Source organism: Leptonychotes weddellii, chromosome 4 (genome assembly GCF_054177405.1).
Source record: "Leptonychotes weddellii isolate Sample4059 chromosome 4, ASM5417740v2, whole genome shotgun sequence".
Classification (NCBI taxonomy): domain Eukaryota; kingdom Metazoa; phylum Chordata; class Mammalia; order Carnivora; family Phocidae; genus Leptonychotes; species Leptonychotes weddellii.
The window spans coordinates 29,574,807-29,593,430 of NC_138372.1; the positions used below are offsets into that span (position 1 = coordinate 29,574,807).

Consider the following 18,624-nt stretch of genomic DNA (forward strand, 5'->3'; position numbering starts at 1 on the left):
GGGACCTCCCCGGAGCTGCTTCGGACCCACATGAGCCTCCTGGCCTCTGAGACAGGGGTCCCTTTGGAGCAAGGCTCTCCTGGCCGCTCAGCCACACACAGACCCCCAGCTGCTGCCCCTCTGTTCTGGGCTGGGGTCCCCAGAAGCAGACCTGAACTAGGATTTGAGGGCATAGAGTTGACTTGCAAGGTGATTTGCGGAAGCCTTAAAGGAGATGGGAAGTGAAAGGACAGGGAGGGAAGGCAATCTGGACAAGTCACAGAGCAGCAGGTGGGAACTGGGACCTCCGGGAGGTGCTGAAGAACCAGTCTTAGAGCTGTCCTACCCAAGGCACCAGGGAGCTGGAGCATCTGTCCACCAACCCTGTTCTTCATCCTGTCTGCTCCTGAGGGCATGAGCCGAGGGCACCTTCGGCCGCCCGCCGGGGACCCACAGACACTTGCTAAGTGCCATGGGACTGTGGGCAGGCCGGGAGGGAACTTGCAGATGAGAGAAGAGATCTGGGTGGAGAGAGCCTGAAGGCCCAGGGTCAGGAGGGCCTGAGTCCCAGCTCTGCTGCTGACTCACCTCTGAGGGTCAGTTGTTGCATCTACAAAATGGGAATAAAAATACTGCTTACCCCCCAGGTATGTGGTGGGGAGCCAATGCGATAAGATTTGCAAGTGGCCGGGAGTGGTGCCGGCACCAGGTGGAGATTGATAAGTGGGGCTTTTTCTTCCCTCCTCCAGGGCAAAGATCAGGCTGACTCACCCAGTGTGTGGGCACCCAACGACTTGCTGTGTGTACTAAACATTGTTGCTTCTAGATCCTGTCCTCTCCCTCCCCTTCCCTCTTTATCTTCTATTTTTAAAGTCAAATAGTGACTGATATCTAAGCCATGCGAGGCTGGGGTAGGCTCTGGGGACCTAGGAATGCCCTGAGCCTGTCCTTGCCCTGGGATATCATAGTCCAGTCGGGATGATGCAAATATGTAGCCAGGAGACGACCGGGGCAGGGGCTTTGACAGGTAGGTAGAAGTTTGTGGGTCAGGCCCGAGGCAAGGAGGTAGTGCAAGCAGAGGGAGGAGCCAAGGGACTGGGGTGGAGGCATGGAAATTGTTCTAGGGGCAGGAGGGAGGGCGAGCAAAGAAAGGCAGGCAGACATAGGAGCTTGTATTTTGAGTTATCCTTCAGTTACAGATGCGGACATGGAGGCTGAGGGGGCCGTGTCTTGCCCGGTTGCTGTCAGAGCAGGGCTGGCCAGGGCTCTGCCCGATACACTCCTCCACCCTCACCTGAGCCAGAGCTGGAGGCCCGTGGGCCCGGGACCATCGTCTTCCTGGTGTGCGGTGGGGATGGAGCTCAGGGGTGGGCAGCCTTGGAAAACGAGGCAGGGGGCCTCTGCTCTGGCTCCTCCCTCCCCTTCCCTGCCTGACCCGTCTGCACTTGGCAGCACGGCTAGCCCAGACCGCTAACAGCGCCCTGGAGGTTGGGGGTGAGAAATCCTCCACCTCCATGCTTTTTGCTCTAATTCCATATAAATTTTACATCGCTGATATATCCATGTCTGTCCTTCAAATCAATAAAGCTTATCATGACTTACTAGTTACTAAAATAATCTGCCTGTAAAGAATACAAGACATTCGGAGTTTACACGGTGACAATGTCCTTCTGTTTGTTCCTCAGTGTGAGCCGGGGGGAGGTCCAGGCAAGGGCGGGGGCAGGTTCCCAGAGAGATGTCAAGGTTCACAGACCAGGAGGAGTCCAGTGTTTCCACGCATGTACTGAAACACCTCTAGATCCACACTCACGTGTGCGCATTAGTGCACACACCCCATCCACACTTACCGACCCTTCATGCACCTGTTCTTACACGTACCCGGACGTAAACACACGCACCTGTGTGTGCTTATGTCACTCGGGCACCCACACACCCGTGACCTATCACACGACTTGCACGCACAGCCTGCAGGCACACACGCATCCTCATGCCCATACACACATGTAGGCACAAGTGTGCACACACGTGTGAGCCACAATCGGGCGGACTTACACACGCAGGGGCACTCCTAGTCACGTATACTTGTCCCTGTCGGCATGCACAGGAATGTGCACACATGTGAATTGTGCATGAATACCCGTCACATGAGACACAAACCCGAATGTCTGTAGACGTGCAGAAATATCGCTAGCTGTGCACACTGAGACTACATTTTCCACATCGGTGCTCCCTTGTGCGCATGAGCTCCAGCCTGGTCCCGCTCCCCTGGATCTGCTGTTTCAAAGTCATGGGGAGGGAGCCTCAGGCGCTTGGCCCTGAGTGGGTGTGGGCACGCTCCCCTCCTCAGCCCTCCCTGCCCTGCCCTTGTCTCCAGGCTGCCCCCTCCCAGGAGGAGCTCTCCTTCCACCCTGGCAGTAATGAGCGCTCAGGGCCAGGGGGCCGGATTCGGCACTACTCCCTGGGAGGGATCTCCCCAGCCTGGCAGCTGGGAGCCTGGCGCCCAGAAGGGTCTACGTAGCAAGGCCTGAGTAGAGGCAAGAGCAGGATCTAGTCTTTTCAAAGAGACCAGTTTGGATCACAGTTTGAGCGGATGGATGCCCCAGACTCCCCCACTTCCAAAAACCTGCAGGTTCAAGTGCCTGGGGTCATGCTTTCCAGTGAAGATGCTGCCCCTGGAATGTGTCTCCAAGACACATTTATTTATTTATCTTTGAAGATTTTATTTATTCATTTGAGAGAGAGAGAGAGAGAGAGAGGGAGGGAAAGGAGAGAGAGAGCGAGCACAAGCAGGGGGAGTGGCAGAGGGAGAAACAGCAGACTCCCCACTGAGCTGGGCCCCCTGACATGGGGCTCGATCCCAGACCTGGAGATCATGACACTTAACCATCTGAGCCACCCAGGCGCCCCACCCAAGGCACATTTATTAGGGGAGGGTGGGGTCAGCTGAGGGAGAAGACTGGCCAACTTCTGCTCCACCGTCAAGCTCCCTGGGGGACAACTGAGAGGCTGGGGACTGACACTGACCACAGGGGGACAGGCTTGCAACCAGATGCAATCCAAGATACCAGCACTGGGAGATGCCGAAGGGTCCTCTGTACCAGCTGGGAGGGGTGGGACATCAGAACACCGCCAGACCCCTTCCCCTTCTCACCCCAGGTGGCGAGAGGTGTGTCTCTTGGACATCAGATTCCTTGCAAAGAAAGGTTTTCTGTATCAGAGCCTCCAGGGCTGGAAGGGATGTAAGGGAAAGGGTGCTCATACCCAGCGAGTGCAGGGGTGCAAACTGGAACATCATTCTTGGCAGTATACTTAAAATGTGCCTGTCCTTTGACCCAGCTAATTCATGTCTAAAAATCTGTTCTTCATGGACAAATCATATAAACAAGATGTTCACTGCAGCGACACGACAAATGAAGGCCATCCAGAAGGCATCAGCAGGTGAACGGTTAAACAGACAGCAGTCTGTCCGACTGTTCCAGGGGCCATCGTGGAGCTGCTAACATTAAGACTGGGGTGGATCCATGTGTGTTGGTCTGGAAAGATGCCTCCGGAATGAGGAAGGCAGGCTGTAGAATGGGGAGACCTAGGTCTCCATTTATTACTTTAAACACTTCTAAAAAGTCAGATATAAAACATCTATCTGAATCCATAGCAAAAGGCTACATACCTCATTCTCGGAGTGGTTACCTTGGAGTGAGAGGCAAGGAGAAGACTTACTTTTTAATCTAGATGCTCCTTATATTCTTTACATTTTTTTTTTTTTTTAGCCACAAGCTTTTGTGTATGTATTGTCTTACTTTGTAATTTAAAAAACAAAAAAAAGAAAGCATTAAGATTTCTTGTCCCATTATTTAATAGATGGAAGGCACAAGGAGGTAGAGACCCACCCAAGGTCACTCATGACCTTGGCTGTACTTCTGACCTTGACTCCACCCAGAGGCCACCCTCTGCTGCCCAGTGGCAGGGCCTTGGGGCTGTGAGGGGAACCATGGCTTCCTAGGTGGGGATGGGTGGAGAAATGGGCTTTGGGCTGTGGGTCAATGATGCTCAGTGGGGGAGCAGGCCCACCTGGGTGAGAAGAGATGTCCCCATTCCTGAAAGAATCACCTGTGTGCCAAGATAGCAATTTTTTTTTTTATCACTGGGTGTTCTGACATCCCTGTTCTACCTCGGGGCCTTGCTTGGCAGACCCTGGCTCTGCCAGCTTCAGAAACACTGCTGAGAAATGCCACCCTTTGGTAAAGGCCCGATGGATGCCCCGTCCAGTGCAGTTTACTGTGGGCACCGACCCACACTGTCTTACTTGACTGAGGAGGCAGTAGTGCCCGAAGGTCAAAGCCATCATCCCAGGGACTCAGACTCCTGAGTCAAAGCCCACCGCTGCTGCTCACTAGCTAAAGGACCTGGGAAAGGACCCTCAGTCTTTTTGTCTATATTATGACAGAACAGCACCTCCCCATAGGGTTGTTGAGGGCTAAAAAGTGCTTAGGCCAAAAAGTTGAAACAACCCCAATGCCCTTCAGAGGATGAATGGATAAACCAAACGTAATCCATCCCTAGCATGGGATGTCATTCTGCCATGGAAAGGAATGAAATACGGACGCATACTGTGCCGTGGAGGGGACTTGAAAACCTGATGCTAAGTGAAAGAAGACACAAAAGGCCACGTCGAGTGATTTCATTTATATGAAATGTCGTCCAGAGTAGGAAAATCCATGGGGACAGAAAGTAGATCGGTAATTTCAGGAATTGGGGGTGGGGGGGGGGACCGAGATGTGGGGAATGACTGCCAAGGCTATTTCTTTTTGGGGAGATAAAAATGTTCTGGAACTAGATGGTGGTGATGGATTGTATAACTTTGTGAATATACTAAAACCCACTGAAGTGTACTCTTTAAGAGAGGGAATTTTATGGTGTGTGAATTATGTCTCAATAAAAAAATATGTAGCAAAAAATTAGGAATGAATATAAAATTTATGTACAAACATAGCACACAGTACTATTTTACTGGTGGGAAATTGGACAAACTTAAATGTACACCTATGAGGCGACACGTTACGGTACAGCCTTATGATGATATATTATGTAGTTCGGAATACAATTTTAAAATTAAATACAGTACTTAGGATGGTGCCTGACATATGGAGTGCTGTTAGCGTGGGCTGTTACTAAGGAGCCCCGGGACAAGCCCATGCACCCGCCCTCTCACCCCTGCACGGCAGATGAGGAAGCAGGGGCTGGGAGGTGGGGACACGATGTGGCCACTCTGCCCTCCTTCCGGTCTGCTTCAGGCCAGTATGGGTGCCCGTCCTGGCTCTGCCACTCTCTAGCCATAAGGCCCTGGTCTAGGCCCTCCCTGACGCCCTGAGCCGCCCTTGGCCTCCGTGTCCCCACTGTGTGGGGAATAGGTTCCCTGGGAGGAGTCTCAGGGTGCGCGGCCCAGCTGGGGGTGCTGTCACAGGGGCTCTGGGTCCTGGCACTGCATGGCTAGAGACTCTAGGGAGACAGGATCACTTCTTCCCGCCCCACCTGCCTGGAGTAGTGAGCCCCGCCTCCCTGGGGGTCACTCGCGGGCGGGGGAGGGAGAAGCCCCTGGGAAGCCTCTGGAAGCAGAGGCTAGAGGCATGGCCTTTCCTTCTGCAGGTCCTCACTCCATTTACTAGCCTGGGACCCCTTTTCAGTCAGCTGTCCTTGGGAACAGAATCCTACCTCCCTGGGGCCTCGATTTCCCTGGCTGAGCCGGCCCAGCATGGCACTTATGACAACGTGCTCTGGAGACCCAGACTGCCCGAGTCCAAATCCCACTTTCCTTGCTCAGGCTTCCTGAATGCTTGATCCCGGGCAGGAGAGTTTACCTCTCTGACGCTCAGGTAGTTCACCAGCAAGATGGAGATAAGAGCCCCCACGTCATCGGTCCTCGTGAGGCCACGATGAGAGAGCCTACGGCCTGCTTCGCACAGAGGCTGCCGTCCCGTGAGCGCTCGGGGCCTACAGGCTACTGCCATCATCGTAGTTTTAGCCGTGAAGGGGTCGGAGGACACGTGTGTTCCTGGAGGCGAGGGGCCAGCTCCCTGAGCCCCCATCTCCCAGCTCCCCGTGTGCTGTCCCCCTCAGTCTCTCCAGCACTGAGTGATGGACAGGCCGGCCCAGTGGCAGCCTGGCGGGCCTGTCCTGGCAGCGGCTCCCTCCAGGCGAGGCCCTCTGAGCTGCGGAGAATTAATTAGGCCACATTCCTCTTCCAGGGCTCCTGGGGCGGGCCTGCACACGGCCCCCTTCCGAGCTGCCGAGGGCCCTTGGCTCAGGTCCCTGGCAGGCCGAGGCGAGGCCCACGCTCCGCTCTCCCCTGGGAGGGGCTGGGCGGGCCCTGGTGAGCTGGAAGCAGTGGCTGGAGAGCAGACCACGACAAGCCAGCTGCCCAAGGCCAGCCCCTGCCCTGGCTCTGTCCTGCTTAGCCACCTTCGCTGGTGCCCATCACTCAAGCTCAAAGTCCTGGGACTGGATGCCATTTCCAGCCTGGCCCCCGCTGAGCGGGCCGGCTGCCTGTCTCCAGATCCTTCCGAGCTCTGGCCAGACACGCCTCACGCCTATCCCCTAGTAGCGATGCCCTTTCCCTCGTCCGAGCGTGTGCAAACCCTACCCATTCTCCAAACTCCCCCCCGCCCCCCACCAACCCAGCTGGAAGGGCAGTCCGTAACATAGCCCTCCTCCTGTCCCATCACTTTGCCTCGTCTGTCTTCCCTGCCAGCCCGTGAGACCCTTGAGTGGAGCAAGTGTGGTTTGAGCCAAAGGCATGAAGCACAAGTGATGGGCATTTCAGGCATGGGAATATTCTCCTGGGAGACATTGTCTGAGGCTGTGATGGGCAGTGAGAGCTGCTGTAGTCTCCCTGCTTGGAGCCCCTTCCCCCCATGCCCGGGGCTCTGGCCTGACCTGGGGCTCAGGAGGGCACGGCCCATTCCTGCCTCCCCCTCTCCAGCCTTCCCCGGACCCCCTTCTTCTTTTGCTCCCTGAAAGGGGCTGAGAATGGCTCCCTTCCTCACCCGGCCTTCGCCTCTGCTGGCCCACCTGTGTGGACCATTCTTGTCTACTCTCCTCCTTCACGTAATTGACTCCCTTGAGCTTGGCCTTGATGTCACCTCCTTCAGGAAGCCACCCTGGGTTCTCCCACCCCAGGGACTCCATCACTGTGTGGATGTCCTATCAGAGAGGCGGTGAGGCGTAGGAGTTTAGAGCCTGGGGTTTAAATCCCAGCTCATCCACATACTAGCTGTGTGACTTAGAGCAAGTTACTCAACCGCACAGCTACCTCTTCTATGGCAATGGGAATAATAATGATAGAACCTGCTGTGCAAGTTGCTGTAAAGAACCAAGGAATTTGTGTGCATAAAGCGCTTAGTGAGTGCTCAGTAAATGCTAGCTATTATTTTTATCTTAATATTTAACAGTGTTTTTCTTTTCTTTTGTGAGGCCAGGAGCTGTGTCTGTCTTGCTCACAAGAGTCTCCGGAGAGGTGATTATTCATGAGCAGATGACTTTTCTAAACTGTGTGGGGAGAGCCACCCGAGGACGGAAAGGCCCCGTCTGCGGCCTGGCTATGCATCAGGCTGCCTAGTCCTGGACACGGGACCACACTCCCCTCTGCCTCGGCTTCCATCTGTGCACGTAACCTGAGTAAATCTGGGTCATCTTGTGCCCCCTTCTGGCCTATCCCTGCCTGGTGTTCCAGCCCAAAGGAACATAAATTTGACTCACAAAGCCTTGACAAAACCAGTTAAGTATTTATGGCAAAGGCAGAAAAAGGCAGGAAAAGGGGAGATTTTGTCCTACGAACTCCAGACAAGCTTCCTAAAGTGCTGACATCTTGCTTCCAGGGTTTGCTTTGACTCAGCAGCTGCCCCTCCCAGATTTCCCTCTGCTCCTTCCGCACACCGTCCCACCTTCTGCCCTGTTTCTGGGCGCCCCCCCCGCTAGCTGCACTGTGGTCTAGTAGCAGGAGCAGACTTGGGGCCCACATGACCCCTTGGCCCTGCAAACTTCTTGTCCTGTGGAGACAAAGGTGACCGAGGAAGGTCAGAGTAGGACCCCCTAAAGTGCAGGACCCGAGCTGGAGGGCCCCACTCCCCAGGAATAAGGATCCAAGAGACTGCACCGTTCACCTTGCCTATACCTGCCTCCTGGGCCTCCTCCCCTCCCTTTAATCGTCTCTGTGACTTAATCATTTGGGTCTCTGATCTCTGAACTCTGGCCAGGGCCACAGGGACTTGTGCCAAGGGCAGTGAGTGCCTGCTTCCCTGGGCCTCTGACACACCCTCAACTGGGATCTCAGCCTCCCTCTGCCAGGCCTCCCTCACACCTGCTATCCTAGGGTTGCCCTACTCAGTTGCCCAGCCTGGCCACTGGCTATTGATTTGGGGTTTCCCAGGGGCAGGGTCATTTTGCATGGGCTGCTGGGCTGCCAGAGAGTGAGATTCCTCCAGCATGAGGCTCTGCTGAGATTTGAGAAACGTGCCCTGGCCCTGGGCCCCCTTATTCCAACCCTCACTACCCAGGATACCCTGTGGACCCCTGAGGGCCAGGGATGAACTTGCTCCCCTGTCCAGTCTTGCCCTGTGCAGCCCTCAGGTGGCATAGTTCCAAAGCCCAGCTCTAACCAGGGCCCCTGTGACTCAAAGACCTTTTGTTGCCCACCAGAGAAGGTCCAGCCTCCTTGCTTGGGTCTCGAGGTCTCTCTGGCATCATCCCCTGTTGTCCGTTCCTCACCATGCTCCAGCCACATGGGGTCCTCCACGGGATCCGCCTCTGTCCCTCCTGCTACCATGCCTTCACCCTCCCAGTTCCCTCTGTCTGGAATTCCCTCTCCGATTTCTTCCTACTTGAGTCTTACTCATCTTTGGAGACGGTGGGAGCAGCCCCTTTGTCCAGGAGTCTTATTCTGACCACTCCTCTTTACCCCAGCTGCTTCGCCTCAGGTCCTCCAGCTAGGGGGCTCTTCTGCTCATTACAGAATCACTTTCGGTGGCCCGACAAGCAGCCTCTGCCTCTTATCAGGCCCAGGGCTGAGCCCAGCAGTCTGTTTCGTGTTCACACCTGCCCTACAAGCTCGAGACTATATTGTTTCCCATTTTGTAGATTAAAAACAAAAACAAAACTAAGGCCCAGAAAGAGAAAGAGATTTGTCCCAGGTCATGCTGCAGTGGTGATCCATGAATTCAACTAATAATATTTATTAAATACACACACCCATACATCCATATGTACTATATAGACTCTGGGTTCAAGTCCTGATGCCACCACTTACTGTGTGACCTTGGGCAAGTAAATTGCTTTCTCTGTGCCCCAATTTTTCCTCATCATTAAAACAGAGGTAATAAAAGTCCCTGTGTCATAGGGTTGTTGAGATGGAGAAAATGAGTTAATACGGGTCAAGTGCAAGTATACGGTAGGGTTTCAATACGTGTGGCATGTTGTTCTTCCATGAGGGGGTCAGGGCTGGCTTCGTGGACATGGCAGTGTGTAAATAATTATCTTGCAATAGCCATTCTGGCCACCTGCCTCTCCCAGCACAGGCCAGCCGGGAGAAAAGGGAACAGCTTGTCGCAGGAGGATTTGGCGGACACGGAGGCTGTGGGTCCAGGCGGCCGCCAGCAGGGGTGATCGTGACTGCTGGCCATCCCTGGAACTCCGGTGGGCTGCTTCTTGGGCCTTGGCAGGACTGGCCAACCCAGGCCTAGAGCCCTGGGCTTCCTCGGTCAAAACTCACTTCTTGTTCCCTAGCGAGGGCAGAGGCAGGGGACAAGCTAGGGCCAGGCTATAGGTCCATCGCAGCGCCCATCACTGGCCCCTCGGGCTGCGCACAGTCTTGGGATCCATCTGGCTCCAGCCCTCACTGGCCAGATTCACTCTGGGCCTCACGACAGTTCCCGGCGACGGCTGCTGGAGCAGAAGTGGGTCTTGACTCCTTCCAAACATGCTCTTGGGAAAGGCCTGGCCATAGGTGACTGGCCCGATGGGAACACAGGTCCCGGAATGCTGGATGTCAAAGCTGCAAACAGCTGCCCAGGCACATGATAGGCAAAAGCCTAGAGAGGCTGGGTTAGCAGCTAGAGGTGCCCAGCAAGGGCACGGGGAGTGGAACCCAGGGCTCCGGCCACCTGCCCCAGACCCTTTCTCTCTCCTTTCTGTGTCCCCCTAACCTCTGAGCAGCCGCTTCCCGAGAGGTGCCTCCCACCTCTGCTTCAGCCAAGACAAAATGCCAGAGTACCGTTTCATCGTTTATTACAAACACAAGTTTGCAGGTAAATAATTGAGTTTAAAAAAATACATTAAAATAAATAATCGGAATTCTCAAAGTTCTGAGAGCAAATAAGTTATATACAGACAGGTGAAGCAGAGCAGGCCGTTCTCACCAGGAGTGTCCCGAGGACATGAGGGTGGGAGGACTCTGGGGAGGGAGAGGTCGAGGGGACGGATGGGGGCCACCCAGGACACCAGCCCCATCCAGCCTCCAGGGCTGGCTTCGGTCTGAGTGTCCACCACTGCTCATTGATCCTGGTTTGTAGCCAACAGACAGGAAACCTCTCAGGACGTGGCCTCCAGGTCAGCACGCTCCTCATGCGGTTCCTTCCAGCGGGGTGGTGGGGCCAGGGCCGGCGGGGGAGGCCGCTCTGCAGCTGAGGGGCTGAAGGCTTTCCTGGGCAGGCGGAGGGCACGAGCTGCCTTGGGGGAAGCTCCCTCACCCCAGCAGGTGGGGTCCCTGGCCCTGGGCTGCCCCTCTCCTCGCGGCTCCACACAGGCTCCTTCCCAGCGTTCCTTGGCAACCAGCACTATCTCTTCCTCCGCCTGGGGTGTGTGGGTCTCAGCTCCCTCACTGAATCCTGGTGTCGCCTAGCAAAGTGGATCTTGGCGGCAGAAATGTTCCTGGAATTGAGAAAGGTCCATTTAGCATCTCGGGAGATATGGGCTGCCCAAGAGTTCCCCAGGACAGGCAGCAGCGATAGGACCTGGCCCCCTGAATCACAGCTGCCCCGGGGTCAGAGGGCAGCCACAGCTCACTCTGGAAACAAAGTCTGCACATCAGGGACAGGCCAGACCAGGCCTAGAAGCTCCTCGGCCCACAGGGACTTTGAGGAAGCTGATGTTCAATGTCAAAGGCTGCTGGAACAACCAGAGGGCCAAGAACAGTGTACCTCCTGTGACTTGCCTTCCCACTTCCACACCTTTGCTCCTGCTGTTCCTTCTAGGCTCTTCACCTCCCCTCACCCAAATTCCATAGACCAAAATTCCCATTCTTCAATGTCCAGCTCAAGGTGGCTCAACCCAGACAAATATGGGTCCTAGCTGTCCTTCGAACTGGGATGAGACCCTGGCAGGGACTCCGGCATCATCCAAGTGGTCTTGTCCTGGCTCCAAGGGTTCTAGCCTGGAGCTGGGAGGCTGGCTGCAGTTCCCAGCTATGGGAACTGAGGCAAGTGTGGCAACCTCTCCAAGCCCCTTCCTTAGTCTGTAAAATAAACACAGGCCTAGCTGGTGTGAGGATGAGTATGGGTTGGAAGAGCAAGCTCTTCGCCCACTACGAGGTGCCATGCACTTGCAAAGTCTGAATCTTGATTTTTTTCATCCTCGGACAGTTCCTAAGTATCTGCTGGGTCTTCCCTATCCCTTCCCCATCCTGCCCTGCCTCCTATGTTTCAGCCTCTCCACAAAAATGGGAGCCCCCAGGGGGGCCACGCTGGGCCTCAGCACTGGCCAGCTCCAAGGAGCCTCAGGGACAGAGGTCTGAATGGTTAACACCCCTCCAGAGCTCCCACTGGGTGCCAGGCCCTGCCTGAGGACCTCCACCTACATCAACGCATCCAACCTCACAACGACCCCTAGACATGGCTTGCACCGGCGTCCCTGGTTCAAAATGGGAACCTGAAGCACAGAGAAGTGAAGCGATAAGCCCATGGTCACAAAGGCTTGTTTGTGGCAGAGCTGGGGTTCAAATCGGCCAGTCCTGGCTCAGAAGCTGCCCCTTTAGCCACTCGGCTGCACGGCCAGATGTGGGGGCTCTATTCTCAAGTCAGTTTGGTTGGACAGACATTCATGGGCACATCCTGAGTGCCAAGCCTCAAGCTGAGCCATGCTGAGGCTGCCAGGAAGGGGATCCGGTCTGGGACAGGGAGGAGGGGACAGGCTAGATCGTTGACCACTCTGGACCCAGCACGTAGGCGATGCTCACCACCTGAATGAACACCTGAGGGCCTTCCACATTTACAGTCCCTCAGCCCCCACCTAAGAAAGTCAGCCTCTGGGCCTGGTGGGGACAGAGAGCACAGCAGCTAAGACCTCCAGCTCTGGAGCCTTCCAGATGCCTGCCACGGACCGCTGGGACCTTGGGCAAGTGCTTTTACCCCTCTGAGCCTCAGTTCCCTTGGCTGCCCGGTAAGGACCCAGTCCTGCCTTCTTTGGAGAATGAGGGCAATGTGCAAAGCATACAGGAGGTTCTCGGCCAGTGCAGGCACCCCTTACCTCAGCTGTTGGAGGAGCTCCCCTGTGGACATCCATGTCCGGCCAGCTTGGAACACGTCGGCGGGGGACCCGCTGCCTGGGACTACCACAGCTTCGGCCCTGAATGAACAGTATTAGGACCCGAGTGAGGGGTTGTCCAGAGCCCTGAGAACACCTGGCTGTGGGCCCAGTGCCCCACCCCCCCAAGCAGATCCATTTTCACCCCTGTGCACCTGGCATCCTTCCTTTCCCAGGCGGGGTAGGGGCTGAGGAAAACCGAGCTGCCAGGAATGCGTTCTTAGCCTCAGAAAGAGGCAGCTGGGTGCCTGGCCTTCCCAGAATCCAGCCACCTGCAGCTGAGCACAGTCCTTTGCAGGGGAAACTGAGGCAGGGGTGGAGCCACAGCTTGAGTCTCAGAGGAGTTTCTCATATATCATCATAGGAAAGGCAGGTTTGGGACTGTGAAGCCAGTTTCTACTTTCCCCAAATGCTCCAAGTGGATGAGCGAAGGAACAGTCTCCCACTCCTTTTACAGGTGGGAAAACTGAGGCCCAGAGAGTTGAGACTTGGCAGAGCTCCCCACCCCCTGCCCTCCAGCCCCCAGCAACTCTGTGACAACCTTGGGATAGTGCCCCAGCCTCCCAAGTCTAGATGTTACTTCTCCACCCAGAAAGCTCCAAAGCCCTCCGCATCACAGCTCAGAAGCCAAAGCCCAGTGCCCTTGGGCAGACAGACTGAGGCTGAAGGCCCAGCTCTCCTTCTGACTAGCTGTGCAGCCTGAGAGGACAAGTCCTGTCCCCTCTCTGCCTGAGCTGCTTCTGCTGTCACTTGGGGGAGAGTCCCTCCTGCCCAGGAGTGAGGCTGGGATGCTCTCAGAAGCCCCCAGAGCTGGGCAGTCGGAGGGACTCGGGGTGACTGGTTTGCCACAGAAAGGGATACTGCCCACGAGCCCCGGGCAGCCTACAGGCTCCCAGGACCCTGCTCCTTCACCATTAGCCACTCTGCTCGGCTGGTCTTCCAGGTACTGGGTGCCCACTTACCAGGGCCTTCGATGGCAGAAGGTGGCACAGGTGGGGTCCCCACCACTGGAGCATTCACAGCGTTTTGGCAGGGAGCGGCGCCGGCGTCTTGGCGGGTTTCCCAGGCCGTAAGGAGCTGTCTGTCTGTGGGCAGGCAGCCAGCAAGGTAGTGGTGTAGGGTGGAGAGATAGGAGGGGAGAAGGAGAGGGAGAGAGGATTAGATAAACTCCAACCACTGGCAAGCAGAGACTGCCCACAGCACACACTGGGATGGCCCCCCATGCCACCAGAGTGCAAGCAAAATGTTACCAGCCCCTGGCCTCAAGAAGCCCCAGCACAGGCCCCTCCCTGGTTGCCAGGTGGTCCTGGACAAGGTCCGTCCCCTTTCTGGGCCTCTGCTTGCTCCTGCAGCCCTGGTCCCGCTCAGTAAGCCTCCCAGCACGGAGAGGAGGAGCTGAAACAGTGCTCCCTCCCTAAGTCGGGAAGTGGGGCGTCCTCCCAGCCCCTCCCCTCTCTCCGAGCCAGGAACTTGAGCCGATGGAGAGGGCCAGGCTGGTCCCCCTGGAGAGGGGAGGAAATGGCATCTCACAGAAGTAAACATACAGGCTCACAGCTAAGCTGCCCTCACCTGGTCACCCCTTGACTGGAGGGGCGATAAATGTGTCTTAGAGCTCTGACTTAAAACTGGTGTGCGCAAGTGCTCGTGTGTGTGTGTGTGTGTGTGTGTGTGTGAGTGAGATCAGGGGGGATTGATTTCAGATGCAAAGTCTGGCCAAGGCAGGCTGGGGGCAGGGCAAGGGCCCTGTGGCCGGTTGGACCAGCACCTTCGGGTGCCAGAGCTCATTTTAGACAATGTGGTTGAAGTTATACTGACTCCAGGTAGACGCAGCACGCAGGGACTGGCAGGGTTCCCGCCCTGAGCGAGTGTTTGGATGCGGATTAGCTCCACACACGCTTACGTGCAGGGCTTCTCTTGCCTTTTCAATTTGGGGAAGGGAAAAAAAAACCCACAAACACACAGAGAAACCTCAACTCGAAGTATGCAGTGGCCCGGAGGCAGTGCGGGTGCAGACAGAAACAGACAGCACGGGGCTCCCACCCCAGCGCTGCGGGATGGCACAGGCCAGGTTTCTCATCCTGTCACTGGGGACAGCAGCAGCGCCTGCCTCGTGGGGAGGACGGGGACTCGAGAGCTGTAACATACGAGCAGGGCCTGGCCCCGTCAAGGCACGGGTGCTGTCGTTAATCGTCTTATTCTTGGAAGATCGTGCAGCAGCAGCATGGCAGAGTGCTCGTGAGCTTTGGCAGCCATGGGCCTAGGATGGAGCCTCCACCTACCACTTACTCCTTCCTGTGTAATCCTGGGGCAGGCACCCGACCTCTCTGAGCCTCAGAGCCCTGATCTGGAAAATGGGGCCAATAGCAGGCTGTTGTGAGAATTCTCCCGAGCTAGCGCGCCATCGCTTAGGCAGCCCCCACGTGGGAGTTGGAACAATAACCAGTAACTCTTCATGTTAGCGCAGCAATCCTGTCTGGAGGCCCAGGGAGCGCTGCACTCCGCGAGACATTCCTCATCCCCTGCCCTGCTTCCAGCAGCCCCGCCTGGATCCCTGCGGTCGCTCACCCGGGAGTGTTCACCCAGATGATGTCCAGGTGGCAGAAGTAGACGCATTCCTTGTCGAGCCAGGAGCTGCAGGAGCAACGTCGAGGCCGCAGGTGGGGGCCTCGGGCCCGGGGTGAGGGCGCCGGATGCTCCGGGGCCGCGGCAGTCACCTGGCCCTTGCCTGCGTGCGCAAGGAGAGAGAGGTGGAGAGCTGGGTCAGGGTGCCTGGCACAGCTGGGCTAGGGGACCTGCCGGGCTCCACCTCTTGCATAATCGAGGAAGTTGGCATTCTCATTGCTCAGGAGCTGCAGGCCAGCCCGGGGAAGCCCCAGCAGCCCCGGTGGGAAGGGCCGGCGCTGCCCAGTGCCTACAGCACCGCTGTCCCTGCAGAGCTCCCTGGAGCTGCCACGGCTGCGGGGCTCCCACCCTGAGGGCCCCCAGCTGACTGGCGAGTACCCCCAGGGGGAGGGAGACACCCTCGAGCAGACCCGGCCGGGGGCGGCTGCCGTAGCAGGTGAGGCTGGGGCGGCTCACCTTCCTGCAGAGCCAGGAGCAGGGCCAGCGCGACGGAGCACCAGGCCGTGGGCACAGCGACCATAGCGGCGGCGGAGCACACAGGCTGGACCAGGGGAGGGAGCTCGCCTGTTGCCAGCGTCCTGCTGCCAAGCCGAGCCGATAGCTCATTGCCTCAGTGCCCTGGCTGCTTCTTATAACACCAGTCAGGGCCCCGCCCCTGCCCATGCAGCCCTGCCCCGCTGCACAGGAGAGCGATGACACCGCCTCCGCCGCCCCGGGTGCGCCGCTTGCCCCAGCCTCCTCCGCGGTGGGGGGGACAGGGGAGGGTGGAGGCGGGAGCGGAGGCCCCCGCTCGTCCCTCTGTGCCTGGAGCACCTCCTGGAGTACTGCAGCTTCCCTGCAGTCGCCAGGGACCCCTCCTGGTTCTGCTGGGCTGCCTCAAGTCATCCCCAGTGTGCCCCGACCCCCTTCTTCACTCTCTGTGGGGCTCTCCATGGGTCTTGCCCAGAGCTGGGAGTTGGAAGGGGGAGATCCACGGGCAAAACCCTCCTTCTCCTTGGAGGAGACCTTGCCATCCCGCCTGCCCACTGCCAACCAGGCTGAGGATGCCCCCTCTGTTGTGTGGGAGGGGAAAGGGGGTGCTCAAGGCTGTGTGGCCTTGGGCAAATCAGAGCCCTCTCTGGGCTGGCTTCCCTCAGTGAAGGACACAGCTCACCCCTGACCTCTGACCAGCCTGGAGCTGCCTCATCCTTACCTCACCCAGGAAGTGCCCCCTCCCCTCCTTCCTCATCCGTCCCCCAGGGCCTGGGGACAGGCATTCTGGTCCCTTCCAGAACTTACTGCCCCTGTGGGCACACACACAAAGTACCCCTTGAAAGATCTCCCACCTTGGACATGACAGGGCATTTGGCTCACTCCGTGGCCACTCTCTTCAAAAAAGGCAAGTTGGGGGCGGGGGTGCACCCTGGGGGCTAGCGTTCCGCTCCTGCCTCTCTGCTAGCTCAGAAGCTGGGCCTTGCTGGAGACAGAGTGGGGATGCACCAGTGCTGAGCTAAGCAGCTTGTGGGACCAGCAGTCGCCCTCTGTTCCTGCCCAGGCCTGGCTCAGAGTCCACCTCCCGTGACGGCTTTCAGGGACCCTGTCTCCAGGTACACCAGGAAAAGCCCTCTCGTTTCTCGGAACTCCCAGAGCCTCGCTCTCCTGCCTGCCTGACTCATGACGCTGGGCTTATCTCCCCAGCAATCTCGAGGTCCGGAGCTCCAGAGAAGGCAAGGCCGGAGCCGGCCTGGCACACAGTAGGAGCCCTCTGAGTGAGTGCTCTCCGAGGGAGGAGAGAAGGCATGAATACATGCCTGGCTTTCAACTGTGGAAGTTAGGTCCCCAGGAACCCAGGCTGCTCAATTTTTCGTTGCTGTGTTCAGCAGCGATCTTGTCATCCGACATCTATGGAGGGGGAAACAGATGACCACAGAGAAACAGGCAAGCTTGCTTCGTCCTAGGGCGTGACCAGAGCATACATGTGCGTCTGGCTGTGTGCATGCCATCCCAGTACAGAGAGAGGGCCAGAACTTGAGGAGAGAGAGAACCGTCAGCGTGATCTTCCTCCCCCCAGGCTGGGTCAGGCTGCAGTGGAAGCAGGAGCAAACCTTTCTGAGCACCTACTGTGTGCTCAGAGCATTTTCAGCTCCCCTCTATCGTGGCCCTGGGAGGCAGCTGTTAGGATCTAGGGATCAGCTCCACTACTGCCCGGGAGACTCAGAGAGGGGCCTGGCTTGGCCAAGGTCACGCAGCTGGTGGATGCAGAGCTGGCACCGGGACTCGGATCTCGGTCCCTCCAGCAAAAACCAGAGACTCCCCACGCAGTGCTCACTGCCCTCCCCCGCCAAGGTACCTCTCTAAGAATTTAGAAGAGTATTTCTGGAATGAGGTGAGCCATACTCCTAGTCATTTCTATTAGCCTCCCAGAGAATATAAATACGGAATTAAACAGGGTCAGGGTGGGGGAAGGGGCGGACAGAGAATTCAAACTACTGAACCATGAAGAGAAGAAAGAAGAACAAGCAGGTGAGCGGGGAGCAGGAGGGGGTCCGGGTGGGAAGGAAAACAAACAGGGAGGCAGATAAAGACAGGTAGGGAGAGAGGGAGGACAAGGAAGCAGAGCCTAGCGCGAGAGAAAGAACTCGGATTTGAGAAAGTAAAAGAGAAAGACCATTTGGAAGGAGAGCGAAGGTTCTACCACGTCTAATCTTTACACAAATGCAAAGTGCTGCTCAGGACAATAGGGAACCAGAGGCTCCGAGTCTGGGAAACATAATAGAAGAATTAAACAGACCAGGAGACAGGATCCCTCTCTGGTGTGAAAGGATGACGACAGGGCAGGGGCCGCTGCCCGGGCCTCGCAGGGTCAGTGTGGGGAGCTGCACCCGGCTACAGTTCTCCTCCTTCCCTGTGTTCAGCAAACAGGGCCCCTGTGAAATGGAGAGGCCTGGCCCTGGAACCTGAGCGAGCCCAGGTCCTAGGTGGGGAAAGCCTTCCCGGAACAGGGCTACCCCACGGGCAAGAGTTGGTTTCCAGGTAGAGAAAATTAAGCTGAGTTAAAAATAGCCAGCCGCAGCCCCAAAGCTCTCTAGCCTGGCCCTGACGGTCACCCCCTGTCCCGCCTGGCTGGCCTGGCTGCATGGCCCCCAACCCTACCCCTCTGGCTCCCATCAACGGCCCTGGCCATCTGCTCTGCGGCACTGCCCCATCCCCACCTGGCCCTGTTACCTGCCTGGGCTGCTAAAGGCTGCAGGTTAAGGCACAGGGATTCATCGAGGGGCCCCCTGTCAGGATCTGGAGGGCATCGTTTTGCACACAAAATAATTTGCTCCACTTATGCTTGGCCCCGGGCCCAGTCCAAGGAGAGATTTATGGGGAGGGCAGGCTGGCAGAAGAGAGAAGTTGAGGCATATTTCTGGGTGAGACACTGTGCCAGAAACTGACCCCTAGAAATTCTCTCCAGTCTCCACTTCCACTTGC

General features: G+C 57.0%; 1 protein-coding gene across 1 annotated transcript; it reads right to left on the reverse strand.

Moving 5' to 3' along the window:
• Positions 1 to 9,181: 9,181 nt before the first annotated feature.
• Positions 9,182 to 15,768, reverse strand: EDN2 (endothelin 2). Its single transcript, XM_006742067.3, has 5 exons — positions 15,625 to 15,768; positions 15,112 to 15,271; positions 13,509 to 13,631; positions 12,490 to 12,588; positions 9,182 to 10,896 (listed from the first exon to the last, which is right to left on the reverse strand). Exons 1-5 carry the CDS (start codon positions 15,686 to 15,688, stop codon positions 10,803 to 10,805), a joined length of 540 nt encoding a protein of 179 aa, XP_006742130.1. The 5' UTR covers positions 15,689 to 15,768; the 3' UTR covers positions 9,182 to 10,802.
• Between the last annotated feature and the right edge of the window lie 2,856 nt (positions 15,769 to 18,624).